General features: G+C 42.4%; 1 protein-coding gene across 1 annotated transcript; it reads right to left on the bottom strand.

Moving 5' to 3' along the window:
• Positions 1-5,993: 5,993 nt before the first annotated feature.
• On the bottom strand, positions 5,994-12,058 carry SAP18 (Sin3A associated protein 18). Its single transcript, XM_055317295.1, has 4 exons — positions 11,905-12,058; positions 11,614-11,723; positions 6,476-6,598; positions 5,994-6,219 (listed from the first exon to the last, which is right to left on the bottom strand). The coding sequence occupies exons 1-4, from the start codon at positions 12,031-12,033 to the stop codon at positions 6,063-6,065; spliced, it is 519 nt and encodes a 172-aa protein (XP_055173270.1). The 5' UTR covers positions 12,034-12,058; the 3' UTR covers positions 5,994-6,062.
• Between the last annotated feature and the right edge of the window lie 2,319 nt (positions 12,059-14,377).

Genomic DNA, 14,377 nt, shown 5'->3' with positions numbered 1-14,377 from the left:
AACTTTAGGAAAAGGGAGGCATTTATTTGCAGGTCTGGGTAATCGTACTACAGGTCTGACAGTTGGAAGCAGAGACTCACCCTATCAGGATGTCTGATTTTCTTTTTACTCCCAGTATTTTACTTTGTGTCAGTTTTATCCTTTCAGATCAGCAATTTCCGCGACATGGCCGCTGACCTCTTTAGTTTGGCCCCTCAACAGACCTGAGCCTCTAGAAGGTTCTGATGATCTCTCTGGGCCAGGTGCCCTTCTGTGGACTGTCACCCAAGAGCCCAGGAGGGAGGAGACACTTGCCTCTCGAGCCCTCTGAAAGTTTCAGGCTGCTCTGTCCATTGAGCCCAGGATCCCTCCCAATTAAGTATAATAAGCAGGAAGTAGTTCTAAGTTCATGCAGATATTGTTGTTGCTTTGGCAGCTCCAAAGGGAAAATGAGGACCCTAGCCTATTGTGGAGACCAATTAAAAATTTGAAAAGGAACAGTTTGCGAGTATCATGACAAGGTGCTTCAAAGGCTTGGGTTTGGAAAATCTGATGCAATGATTACTCTCTTATGGATGGTGCCTTCAAAGTCCATTGTGAAGAGCTGTCACATCGTGGTCTTTTCATCTTGTCAGGAAATTGTCATTAAAACAAAACTTGATTTAATCCTTTGTTCTAGAAATTACTATGTGTTTATAACTTAATATTTGCTTAAGTATGGTATAAAATCATTTTCAAGATTTTTAGTTTTATTTTTCAAGGTATAGCTCTGGTCAGCTTTATATAGGTCAACTCCAAATTGCCATCAAGCTCTTGTTGGCCGATTTCCATAGCTACATGCACATAAATCCATAGAGCGGGTGAGGCTTGAGGATGGAGGGGCAGAACAAAGCAAACTCAGGACTGAACCTTGGAGTTTTCTTAACTTTGGGAGATGGAAAGAGACAGCAGCCTAGCAAGGGAGGTGGAGAAGAGGCCAGTGAAGCAAGAAGAAAATATATCATGGAGAGTTGAGTGATCTATTCTGTCAACGTTGCTGAGAATTGAAAAGAGAACTGACCGCAGGACTTGGCAAAATTGATGTTATTGGCAGCACGAATTGATTTTGATGGGGACCTAGGGACAGAAGTCTGCAGTGGACTGAAGAGAAGGGGTGGTGGGGTGAGGAGCAAAGGGTGCTTTAAGATGGGAAATAAAAAATGCTGTAGTAAACATTTCTGGTTGTCTGCTAGTATCCCCAGCTTGTTTTGTGATGCCCCTCCAAACCCCATTTGTCCAAAATTTCTTTCCCCGACCATTCCCACTTCTCTACTGTGATCCTAGTTTCTGTTGCTTATCAAGCTTCAAGTGTTCGGATCTTGCACTTGTTTCCTTGCTTAACCCTTAAACCCTTGCAGTGTCTCCGTGAAATCCAAGATCCTTAATACAGCCTACACGACCCTATATAATCTGACCTTAGGTTACTTTTCACAGTTCTCTTGCAACTTATGCTATAGCCACACAGGCCAACTTTCCTTTCCTTTTCTTTCCTGCTATGAGGCTTCATACACACTAAGAAACCTCTCCTTGCCCACTCGCTTACCTAACACCCTTTCATCCATATGCCCCAGATGCTTGAGGTTTGTCTGCCCACTATTTCTGGCCCTTTAAAGGAAAGCAATATTCTAATTTTCCTTGCAGAATTTACAGCCTACCTAGCTCCAGGCTTGACCAAGCAGTGTTAGTGAGGGGCATATAACCACATCAAGTCAGCGAGAGCCAGTTCTAGGACTTCGGGAGCTGCTGGGAAACAACATTTCTTTTCTGGCTGTGTAGACGTACGTACCTGGAGCTCCCAGCCACCCCCTTCTCACCATGCCAGGAATGTAGCCCTAGCAGAAGAGAGTAAGCAGGAGCTCAGGTGGGACCCTCTGAGCCTAATCATCCAGCTGGGCCTGCAGCCAGCAAGCTCTAGCCCAGGACTTTTCAGTTAAATGCTTCATAAACACCTGGGCTATGCTAGCTGGAGTTCCCTTGTTACTTGAGAGGAATTTCAGCTGATCTGTTTCAGGTCAAAGGTTAAATGCCAGTTTGTTAGTTTCCCAGTCCCAAAGAGGTCCTTCTGCTTAGTTCTGAGCACCCTATTGTCCTCCTTCACAGCACTCTGTAGAATTTGTAATAAAATATTTTAAGCATAGATTTTTGTTTCTACTATTGGACCTTAAACTCAGTAAGGGCAAGGATCTTGTTTGCTTTGTTCATTACAGATACTTAGCAATTAAGTCCCTGAATGAGTGATAACATCAAACACTGAGATCTCAGTATGCTGCCGCAGTTCTAAATATTTATTGACCAATTGTTAGATCAACTCTTATGAAGTAGGTACTATCATCTCGACTTTCTGGATGAGTAAAGTGTAGCTTTAATGATGGACTTTCCTTTTCCCTGCTCCATTTCCCACCCCAGATCTTCTTGGCTACCAGATCTTGCTGATGGCCCCTACCATCTCTGGGACTTGTTCCCTCCCCCATCCCCTCTGCCACCAGTGCAGTTCTCACCTAGGTTACTGCAGTAGCATCATTCCTTTTTATCCTGAACTCCAGTCAAAATAGTACTTCAGGGCTCTATTGATCTTCTTTTTTCATGTTCATATTAGATCCTATATCAAGTATAAATCCAACCCAACCTTTGAGGAGGTGGACAAGCTCCAATGCCATTTCGTGTAGCGAAGGTCTTTGTCATGACACTTCCCCCTCCACCTTTTATCGTATTATACTCCCATGCCTAGACTGTAAGACTTTTTGGGGAGGATGCATATCTGGGTTGGATCTGTGCACTGCCAGGGCCTTAGTAGCTGCTACTGGATAGGCACATGTTAAATATATTTTATCCCCTGGTATAGTACTGGAAGGTGAGAGGAGTTAAAATAATAAGGAATAAATACTACTACTTCTGACAGTTCGCAATAGGTACTCTACAAATTTTGGAAATGCCTAAGGAGGTTCACCTCATTCACAATGTAAACTGCTCCAATTTCATCAACTCCTATCTGAAATTTTCTTAGGAGCTCCTAGCCTGGACAGGAAATTCTGTCAGCCAAAAGCACAAAGCAAAGGGGCAATAAAGACCTTTTTCCTTCTTTGTAAATAGCTCTTAACTGCACATCCACCACCAGGCACCATTTCACTGGCTCCTCCCAACAAGCTTTGGGGCTGGTATGTAACAAGAACACCTTTCTACAATAAACTCTGTATCACATTCCCAGGCTCAGGATTTTTGCTTAGTAAAATAACTTTTTAGTATTTTGTATTAAGATTGCTCAATTAGACTTTATTCTCCTCCTAGGGATAATAGGAGAAAGAAAATCCATGAATAAACACTTCCTTCAGGCTCATTCCACTGCAGACTCCCAAGAAATTGCAGCTCAATAGCAAAACCACCTGTATCTAAGCAACAGAACACAACTCGGAACACACAGACCTTGTTCGGCTGCTCTGGCACTCCAACCAGAAGCAGGACCGTGTCATTGAAGAGGAGTGTTTGGATTTGTATAAAAACTGAAACTGGTCCACTGCACCTTGGCAGAAACCAGTTGTGGAGTTATCAATAACTTGCCCCATTGCTGTAGGTAAAAGCCAGGTTGCAGAGCTGAGGATAAACAAAACAGAACACTACTTTTGGGAATACGCATTCAGCGTTTGTTCGGTACTTGCATTCATGTGACCCACTTGTTAAAGTGGGCTTTGGGCTCATCTGTAAATGGAAACAAGTCCCTGCAGCTTGGTTGGGAAAGTTCATTGAGGAAAATAGTCAAGTTCCTTGTGCCCAGCTCAGCCCAGCACTAACTATAATTCTGATAAAATGTTTTAGGGTGTGGCCATCTCAGTCTGAGTAGTACTCAAGTTTGGAATTTGATTGAATAGAAAGAGGCAGGCTGAGTTCAGCTCTTTATTTAAGAATAACAGTTTAAGTGTTAGAATTTTAAACCTAAGCTAACAGTTTAATAGCTCTCTCACATGCACGTGTGTGCTTGCGCACATGTGTGTACACACCATTGTCTCAAACATCACCTGAGCCAGTGATTACTATGGATATAACGGTCCCAGTCATGTTTTGTAAAATCTAAATGTAACAGCAAGACTCCCTATTGAAGATCTGGTAAATTAACTCAAAATACCAAGTTCTTGTACATGGTGAGGAAACTGAAGACAGGCAAATTATAAGCAACACAGGAGTTAGAACACATACTCCAAAGGAAAAATTTCAACTCCAAAATACTTTAAGCAAGCGAGGCAGTGAGGATACTGAGCATGGTGCTGTCATGGTGACCATTTATTTGTTTTATATTTGAGGAAACAGCTCAGTTACTTACCCATAAGCCATACTTACCAAAGCCAGAGGTAAATAAGGACTAAGTACAAGTCGTCTGATTCTTAGCATCATAGTCAATAATAAATCCATTAGGTAGTCTTTAACTGTACTTTTGGTAGAGGACTGAAATCTTGAAAATTTCCATGTTGGAACCAAGTATATAAACTGCTTTACAACTACTGGGAGAATAACCTGGAATTACAGGAGAGCCCTCACTGGAGTTCATGCCGTAAGAAAAACTGGCTTATGAAGGTCCTTTATTTAGTACCTGCCTTCTCTGCATAGTAAATCAGTTTCTTCCCCACAAATAGGAAGGTAATAATAGCTCTTCTCAAAAAAAAAAAAAAAGTTTAAATTATTTTTATGACTTATAGAAGTATCTAATCTGAATGAATGAATAAGGGTTGGGGTAAACTTCAAAGTAGAAGAGGCACTAGATCTAGGTTCTGGGCTGGTCTCTGCCACTAGTGATGGGCTTCGCCACAGGAACACCACTCCCACAGAACCATTACATTGAAAAGGCTGCTTCTGTGTGTAAAAGATAAGTGACGGAAGTCTGACTGAAAATCACTACTAGCACCTTTTTTTTCATTTGGAATATACGTTTTCAATTTCCCACTTTTAACAGACTGTGGCAATTTAGGCTGACAACACCCTGGCCACACACTATAAAACTTTCAGATAAGACTGTAATAGAGCCACAGAAGATACAGTTCCCGTTTTGACTTCTCTATGGCTAATAGTATTTACTGTTTCTTACTTGTCAGGCAAGTACTTAATCTTCACAGTCTTATGGGCTGTCCTCTCCATTTCACAAATAAACAGATTTAAGTCACTTGTCCAAGGCTACAGAGCTCGTGGGCAGCCAGGATTTAAATGTTTAGCCCAGCTGGTCTTATCCACGATGCACAGTGACTCTCCAGTTGGATACTCAGATACAAGCCAGTCCCCGGCCTGGTAACTGGTAACTCCATCTGTGAATAATCCCTATTCACTCAGTGTCACCTCAACCCGGCTCTGCTCCTGGGGCTTAAGATTCCTCTTTTGTTGCTTCCTTCTCAGACCTTCAAGGTAAACCTTTCCACCCTGATCCTAAGTTCTAACCCTTGTTTCCTCTATACTGGTTCTGGTCTTCAAAATGCCCTGTTCTCCCCATTTTTAAAACATAAAAAGCCCTCTCTATGGCACCCATTCTCCTCTTTTTGTCATCCTACCTTGATTCAGGCAATCTCTTTGAGCACATAACGGCTTCTTCAACTTGCCTCGGCTCATGCTATTCCAAAATGCCTTGCTACCATGCTACCTCACCCTTGTTCTAACTGTAGGCAACAGGCCACAAACTCACACTCTATTTAATTCCATGGCTTTCTCACTCTGCCCCATATAGGCTTAAACATACCATCCTCCACTATTCAGCTTAAACCCCAAATATTAAATCAAACCCTGTTCTCATGCCTTCATGAACTTTCACACTCCAGTTGATTGCACACATATATTTAACAATAGTTTTACACAAGATGCTAAGAGCACTTCTCTTTGTATTTTATGGAAGGACCCAAAACCTATGGACTTTCTATTAATATCCATACCATAGCATAGCCGAATCTAATTCCTAAATAGACGCATTACAATGTGTTTAGATTTTAAAGGCTTAATGGCAATGATGAGGGAAGGAAAAAGAATTTATTTTACATAACTGATTGAAAAATAATTCAAGAAATAGTAAATAAAACTTAATATGGTCTCATGCGCCCTGAAGGAGGTGGTGCCCGATTTGGAGGTGTGATTGCTATGTCCAGATAGTCTCCTATTTGGAACTTCTGTGACTGCAGGGTCATGGAGTCATCAGTCCCCTTCCTCCCAGACATGGTGCTGCCAATCTCCTTTACTCTGCAGAAAAGGAGACCCAACTGTTAATGGATCACAAACCAATGAAACTAAATATGCACTGCAAAGTAAACACGGGACTGGATTTGCTCCATTATCTTATGGCACTGTTAAAAATTAATTACTACATTAAGCTAGCCCAGATATTAATAATATTTATATTCCAACTAAAGAGGCTCATTAAAAGGGATTATCCCTATCAATTAAAACATATAAAAACCAAAGTGATTATAAGAATTAAAAATTAAAAATTACCTACCGATAGCCAGGCCTTTTAGGATCTGTAAAAACAATTGCAAAATTGAAGTGTGTGCCCTTCTTTCTAGCTTCTGGGTAGACTTCTTTTACTAAACTAGTCAGTTCTTTCAATGTTGCATCCATCCTGAATTTTTTTAAAAGAAAACATTACATTTGATTAATCAACAGTATAGTAAGAATATTAACATATAACGAGTTAACTATGTGTGTCTGAATTGCAACCTGTTAGAATTGTAGCTGTCTTATACTTGAGTCCATTTTATTTATTTATTTATTTATTTAAGAGTTTAAGTAATCTCAACATACAACATAGGAGGGGGACCCCAAACTCAAAATGCTGAGGTTGAGTCGCATGCTCTACCCGAGCCAGCTAGGTGCCCCTAGACTTAATTTTAAAGCTAATAATCCCCTCTGCCCCTATAACAACTGAAATTTTGATGAAGTCAGACAATTTAGTGCCCAAAGGGAATGCAGGGATTACACCTGCTATCTTTTGTTGCTAGGTAGCAATCTTATTGGTCTAGTGATTTAACTCTTTAGGAGTAGTCAAAATTAATTAATTGTATTCCCTTATTTGTAAAGCATGTACTTTTCCACATTTCATCATGTCTAAATTTGGAACACATGTTAGAATCAATGATAGGAAAGCATTTTCAAAAAGATGTATTTTTTTCCTTCTAAGATGGATCTTAAGAGTTTCACAGTAGACAGAGCCACTGAACCAATGAACCATTAAATTTTCTTTAGGATTAAGCAAGGTTCCTTTCACAATAATATTCTTGCCCTGCAAATATTTATATGAACTCAGAACTTAACGTAGTCCTTTGTGCTAATACGGCACAACCTGGAAAAATCCTTCAAAATATTAACACCTTGAAAATAGTAACAAACTGTAATAGTGTAAATTTTTATAGTTTTCTTTCACAACAACTGGGAGAATGAAATGGATGCTGTGGAACTGAAATAACGTTGCCTATGCAAGGCTATAAAATGAAACAAGGGACACTAGGACACTCTTGAAGAGTATTCACCCCAAAACATGTCCTGGCTCTTTCATAGAACCATCAAAACTACCATCACCGGGGTGTCTGGGTGGCTCAGTCAGTTGAGCATCTGACTCTTGATCTCCAGGTTTAGTTCAAGCCTTGACTTGGGCTCCACACTGGCATGCAGGCCACTTAAACCATCTCCATCCTGTTGTTTCTACCTCCTAAATACATATCAATCGTTTTCTCCATTCCCCACTGTCATTGCTTTCTTTCTACCTCCTTATTTAACTGTGTATGTTACCCTTGACTTATCTCCATCTCAATTTTTAAGTTTCTTTATAAAACTTTTGTCACACAAGTGACACCTGTTCCCACCTCCAGAGGAGGAGTCCAACCACGTGACTAGGATAACAAGAGCACAACAATGCCTTCCACCGGGGCAGCAGTCCTGGTTCCAGGACATCAACCTACTGCATTAGTTTGCAGGTGTTGGGGCTGCCAACACAGATGCAACTCACACAGACAACAGAGGGATAAATGCTTTACTTGCTCTACAAAAAGACAGTACAAGACCAGCTTCATGGGAGTGTGGGTTCCCCACGGCCAGCAGGTCTCACACCCTGTAGCTAATGCCCAGATAGTCTACATGATCCATTCTTTTGCTGCAAGTAAAAAATCCCACAGAACAGTCACTGCAGGTCAGGTGCCATACAATGGCACTCAGGCAGAACAAAGAACACATTAAACCCGGAACAGGGAAAGATACTCCCAAAGCCATATGCTCAGCACAGGATGCAAGGGCTCTTTATCTCTTTGCAAAAAAAAAAAAACCAAACCAAGAAAACCTTCCAGGCCACAGGTCACTCTAGGCGGCCATACAACAAAGGGGTGAGAAGCTGTGCATGACTGCCTTTCTCACTTGACACGTGTTCACATTACTTGAAGAGTGGGAAAGCCATATTTACAAAAATGTAACAAACTGTACCCCAAATCTCATCAACCAGAAAGAAGCAGTGATGTTAACATCATTGTAGGCATCTTTCCGTACATATACACAATGCTACGGGGAAAAAAAAAAATCAAGATTATCAAGCATATTACATATCCTGAGGTTACAATACAAAAATATAATTCATACTTCAAATATCATACATATTTTTAATAAAACTCACCCGAATTTAACAAAAGAAACAAGTAAAATTGAATGAATTATAAAATTCCAGATAAGATTTAGTTTCCCCTCCTATCACCTCCTAATTTTGTGGCTATTTTTGTCTGTGAGATTCTATCAGAGGTCTAGCCTCTTCTGCAACAATTCCCCGGCTGTCTTAACTCTGTCCTCGTGGAGTTGGAGGCAAGGCTGATTTTTAACTTGACATTCTGATGTTAACTATCCCACATCAGGTATTCCCTAGTACACCTCCGTACTTATGATGCGTACGTGCTTTCTTCCTTTCTAAAAATATGTGCCACGTCGTCATCTTGTTCCGCACAAACTTGCAGAATTTGGTTTACATCTGTTATCAGTTCTGCCAGTGACTCTCCTACAAGCTTCCAACCTGAGGCTCATCTCCCCAGACCAACAGCTGGGACTACAAGTGTTGCTTTCTGACCACTGGTCCAAAGCTTGACTACATGAAGAACGCGAGAGCTCTCTTGGGGCTGAAGTCTTTGCTAAGCAACCGTGAGGCTGTTTTGTGTGTCAATTTTGCAATTCTGTGTGTCAATGCAGTCTCAGTTACTCAATCACGCTAATGGCGGTGATGCTATAAGATATTTTGTGTGTGTAGTCCAAGTCTATAACTAGTTGGCTTTAAATTTAAATGATCCCAGAAAATCTGAATAGGCCTGATTCAAGTAGTTGAAAAGACCTTAAGAGCAGAGTGCAACTTCTCTAAAAAAAATTCAGGCTGCTGTGAGCAGTCTTAGCTCTTGCTTGAGAGTTTGTTCTAGCCTGGCCCTTCCTTATAGCTCACCCCATAGATTAGAGAGTTAGTTATCTAGGCAGCCCTCATAATTATGTGAGCCAATTCTCTGCAATCAGTCTCTTCATACAGATCTCCGACTGGTTCCATTTTTCTAGCTAAACCCTGATACAGCTACCTAAGTACTTCCCTTCCAATAACCTGTTTAATGACCACCCGAGCAAGGGAGATGTACCACTCCTGTGGTGTCTGGCTTGTTCCTCCAACTCCACACAGTGCCTTGAACTTTGGCAAACCCAATTGACTTCGGCTAGGCTCCTCTAGACTTCACTCCTTTTTCTTGGACTTATCTTAGGGCTGCCTATTCAGTCCTACAGTCTACTTCTACAAATTGAGAATTCCCAAGATTTGTTAACTAATCTTCCTTCAGTACTGTTTCTGGAAAAGGGGGCAGGACTCTGTGCTGTCACACCAACCACAAGTCTTTCAGAATCTTTTGTCTTTGACCATCATTTTAAGGTATAACATAAGTTGCTTTTCTTTATTTGGTTGCAGTTTAGGGATAGGACAGTTAGGGGCAGAATTTTCACATAATTTTTTTTCTGGATTAGGAGTAAAGGATCTTTGGAACAATCTCACTCTGCCATTTTAACCCTTAAGTCTTACCTAATTAGCATTTATTCATCTGCTTTCTCCAGTAGACTGAGCTGACTGCGTGGAGGGGCAGTACCTTCTTTACTCCATACCCTCAGAATCTAAGCACAGCACCTGGCAAATAGGAACTCTGATGCCTGGAGAAGTATACACTTCAATCCCGAACAGTTTTCATCAATACATTAGTAACAGTTCTTTCTTGTAAGTTAAATCAACCTTCCTGGAGCTTTTATCCTGGAATGATGCTGAACTAAAATCATATTACATAACTTTAACCAATACCAACACAAAGACAAATACGGTCCCAATCTTTAAAGAAGTGAGTGCTGGACTCACAGTTTAAAATTACACACTCTCTGGGGCTGTAAAATGGTGCAGCTGCTGTGAAAACCAGCTTGTTAGTTCCTTAAAAAGTTAAACATGTAATAATGTTATTTTCCAGCAATCCTATTTCTGGGAATATACCCAAAAGGATTCAAACGATATTTGTATACCCAGGTTCATAGCAGCATTATTCACAAAAGGCAAAAAAATGGAAACTCAAGTACCTATCAACAGAAAAGTGGACAGACAAAACGCGGTATATCCATTAAAATATTAAGCCATAAAAAAAATGAAGTTGTGTGCACATAAAAAAGAATGTGCTACAACATGGATGAAATGTAATGTAAATGTCACACTGAAATAAGCCAAACACAACACTTGTGTAAAATACCTAGAATAGGCAAATTCATATAGATATAAACTAGATTAGAGTCTATCGGGGAAGAAAGGAATGGAAAATTACTGCTTACTGGGTACAGAACTTCTGCCAAGGAGAGGGAAAAAGTTTTGGTAATAGGTAATAGTGGCACAATGCGAATATAACGGATGCAACTGAATCATACATTTAAGAAATTATAATAGCAAATGTAACGTTATATACATCTTTACAACAATAAAGATATATATTTAAAACTTACTAACTTTTTACTGCTACTACACAGTCATTATGATGTCAAACTAAGGAAACATATGCAGCTCTAAAGATATGCTTACAACATGTAATGGCCCTAGAAAGACTTGGGGGTAGAGAAGGTACACATAAACATTCAGGGGCAGGTCTTCACGAAACACACATCAAAAGCTTTTCCATTAAGCACCAGATCAGAAATCAGTTGGTTTTTGTTGATTTCCTTTTTTAATACTATAGCACTGAAGGCTTAATATTTCACAGAAATGCTCTTGAGGATTTACTTTACTATGTAATTCTGGTACCATTTAGTTGACTACGGGCCCCTTCAGGGGCAGCTACTGCATTTCATTTATCACGTGTATTTTTATACCAAGCAGCCACAACAGTGATAGCAATCCTGGGTGCGTCAGTTCTTCACAACCCAAAAGTTTGAACATTAAGCTTAATTGTATTACAAGATGGGAGAATCCCCTTTTACCTAACAACTAAAACTTCTAACTTTCTGAGAGCCGGGCCCAAGGACCCGGAATGGGAGGAAGCGGAGCCACGGAGGGAATTACTATGTTAATGCCCGACCACCCCCCGGGTCCCGCCCCCGCGGACCCCGCGCTCTCACCAAGTGTAGATCTGGAGCTCGCTGGACGGCACGTTTCCGCGGGAAAACTCGTCCATTCGGTGGTGGCGGCCGTTATTGGTGGTGAAAACACGCAGCAGCAGCGGGCACGTCTGGGAGCAGAGGAGGAAAAGGAGGGCAGAAGTTAAAGAAAGCGGCTTGGGTCCGGGGCTCCCTTTCCCTCCGGAGGCGTCGCGGCCTCTTACAGCCCGGGGAGCAAACTGCCGCTTCCTGCACGCAGGCCGCGCTCTCCGCCCCGCCGGGCCCACCTCCACCTCTTTCCGGATCCCATACTTTCTCCCGATCGATCGGTTTCTCCGGCTCCTTCTTAATTTCCTCCTGGGTAACGCGCGACTCCACCGCCATCTTCCTCCTACGGCCCGCGAGACGCTCGCTCTGACCTCCGACCCCCGCAGCGAGCATGAGAACGGAGTCTCTCGCGAGGAGAAGCTCGAGGCTTTATAGAGGACCGGGGAGGAGGGGCGGGGCGTTTGCTGGCGCAGGCGCAGTTCTTTGTGCGGCGCGTGAGCCCGGGCCCGGCCGCGCCTGCGTGTTGCGTCCTCAGGAAAAAGGCGGGCGTTGGCGTCCGCGGGGCGGGGCTTCCGAGGGGTCGTCTCGTGTGGGTCTTCCGAGGCTGAGGAAGTGACCGCGGGTTGTTCGCACGACAGAAAGCCGGCGGGGCATTGTTCCCGCGTAGTGAAGGACCCAAGAGTGGTACAGGGGATCAGTGAGTCCGCGGAACCATGACTCGATTCGCAGAGCATCAACTCTGGAATAAAGGAAGACCTGGATGGGAACCGGACGCCGGAGGGAAGACGGAAGAGGCTGCGCAATGGAGGGGAAGACCGTGCTGCAGCGTGTGCTCGCGAAGTCGTCAGCCGTGTGTACCGGGGAAGGGTGACTTGGGCGCCTCCGCGCGCGGTGGGCCAGAGACCCGCGTGTGAACAGCAGAACGAGAACTTTGCGGCATAACGTGAACTCTCCTCAGGATCTGTGGATCGGGGTGCATGATACCAAAGGCATGGAACCAGAGAAGATCGGTGAATTTGACGAGATTTAAATCGAAAAAAAAGGAAAACCACGAAACCTGACCTTAAAATACATCATCAAGAAAGAAAAACCACAGAGTGGTAAACAATTTCCATGATGCGGGTGATTGACAAAAGCTGGTGTCCCATAGCTTTTATTAAAGAACAGGCAACCCAGTAGAAGATGGGTAAAATAACTGAAAAGTGCTTTTAAAATGAAGAAATCCACATGGCTAATGACCATGAGATGCTCAAGCTCGTTACTAGTCAGAGATTGCATGAAAACCCTAGAGAGGGGCAGCCCGGGTCGCTCAGCGGTTGAGCGCCACCTTCAGCCCGGGGCGCGATCCTGGAGACCCGGGATCCAGTCCGCGTCGGGCTCCCTGCGTGGAGCCTGCTTCTCCCTCTGCCTGTGTCTCTGCTTCTCTGTCTCTCATGAATAAATAAATAATAAAAATCTTTTAAAAAAATTACTATGCCATGTATTTGTACCCCAAACACTGAAGTGTAATTTAAAAAAATAAAATGTATTGGGCAGCCCTGGTGGCCCAGTAGTTTAGCGCCGCCTTCAGCCCAGGGTGTGATTGATCCTGGAGACCCGGAATCGAGTCCCGTGTCGGGCTCCCTGCATGGAGCCTGCTTCTCCCTCTGCCTGTGTCTCTGCCTCTCTCTCTGTCTCTCTCTCTCTGTGTCTATCATGAATAAATAAAATCTTTAAAAAAAAAACACATAGTGATTGGTTTGTAACAAACTACACTCACTAACAAAGCAAAAATGTGACATTTGTTGGTGGACTAATGGGCATTTTCTAATACTCATGGTGAATGCAGATTGGTATACCCACTTTGGTACCCACTTTGGAAAGTAGTTTAGGATTATTTAGTAAAGTCGAAGATGTGTATACTTTAGATCTAACAATCCCGCTGCTTGGTATATACTCTAGAGAAGACCTTGCTCAAGTGTATCCAGTGTATTGTTAAGAATGTTCTTAATGTTTTTCATAAGAACAAAACCCCATTTCTATCACGAGTACATTAATAATTAAGTGAATCGAGGTGCACTGTACAGAAACAAAAGTACCAAACAGCAATGGAATACTATACAACAACAAAAATGAACAAACTACAGCTACATGAGACTACAACAATGTGAAACAGCATGAATATGCTGTGCGAATCCATTTTTATAACATTCAAAAGCAGGCAATACTAAACAATACTGTTCAGGGTGCATTCCCAGGTGATAAGACTATAGAAAAAAAAGTGATGAATCACTAACAGAAGTCAGAATGGTGGGACGCCTGGGTGGCTCAGCCGTTGAGCGTCTGCCTCTTAATTTTATAAATAAAATTTAAAAAAAAAATCAGAATGGCAATTACCTCTGAGAAAAGACTGTGATTGGGGTGGGGGAGTGCAGAGGAGGTGTTTCTGGAGTGTTGACAACATTCTTTTGTTTGTGGTGGTTACACAGTTTTTTTTTTTTTTTAAGATTTTATGTATTCATGAGAATACACAGGAGAGAGACAGAGAGGCAGAGACACAGGCAGAGGGTGAAGCAGGCTCCATGCAGTGAGCCGGACATGGGACTCGATCCAGGGTTTCCAGGGTCACGCCCTGGGCTGAAGGCGGCGCTAAGCCGCTGAGCCACCCGGGCTGCCCACACAGTTTTTCAATTATTCTTTAAGCAGTATGTTTTTGTTTTACACTCTTCTGTATGAAGTCTATTGTTTGCTATTAAAA

The sequence above is a fragment of the Nyctereutes procyonoides genome, unplaced genomic scaffold, assembly GCF_905146905.1.
Source record: "Nyctereutes procyonoides isolate TBG_1078 unplaced genomic scaffold, NYPRO_anot_genome, whole genome shotgun sequence".
Lineage (NCBI taxonomy): Eukaryota > Metazoa > Chordata > Mammalia > Carnivora > Canidae > Nyctereutes > Nyctereutes procyonoides.
This window is presented reverse-complemented; position numbering and strand designations above follow the sequence as displayed.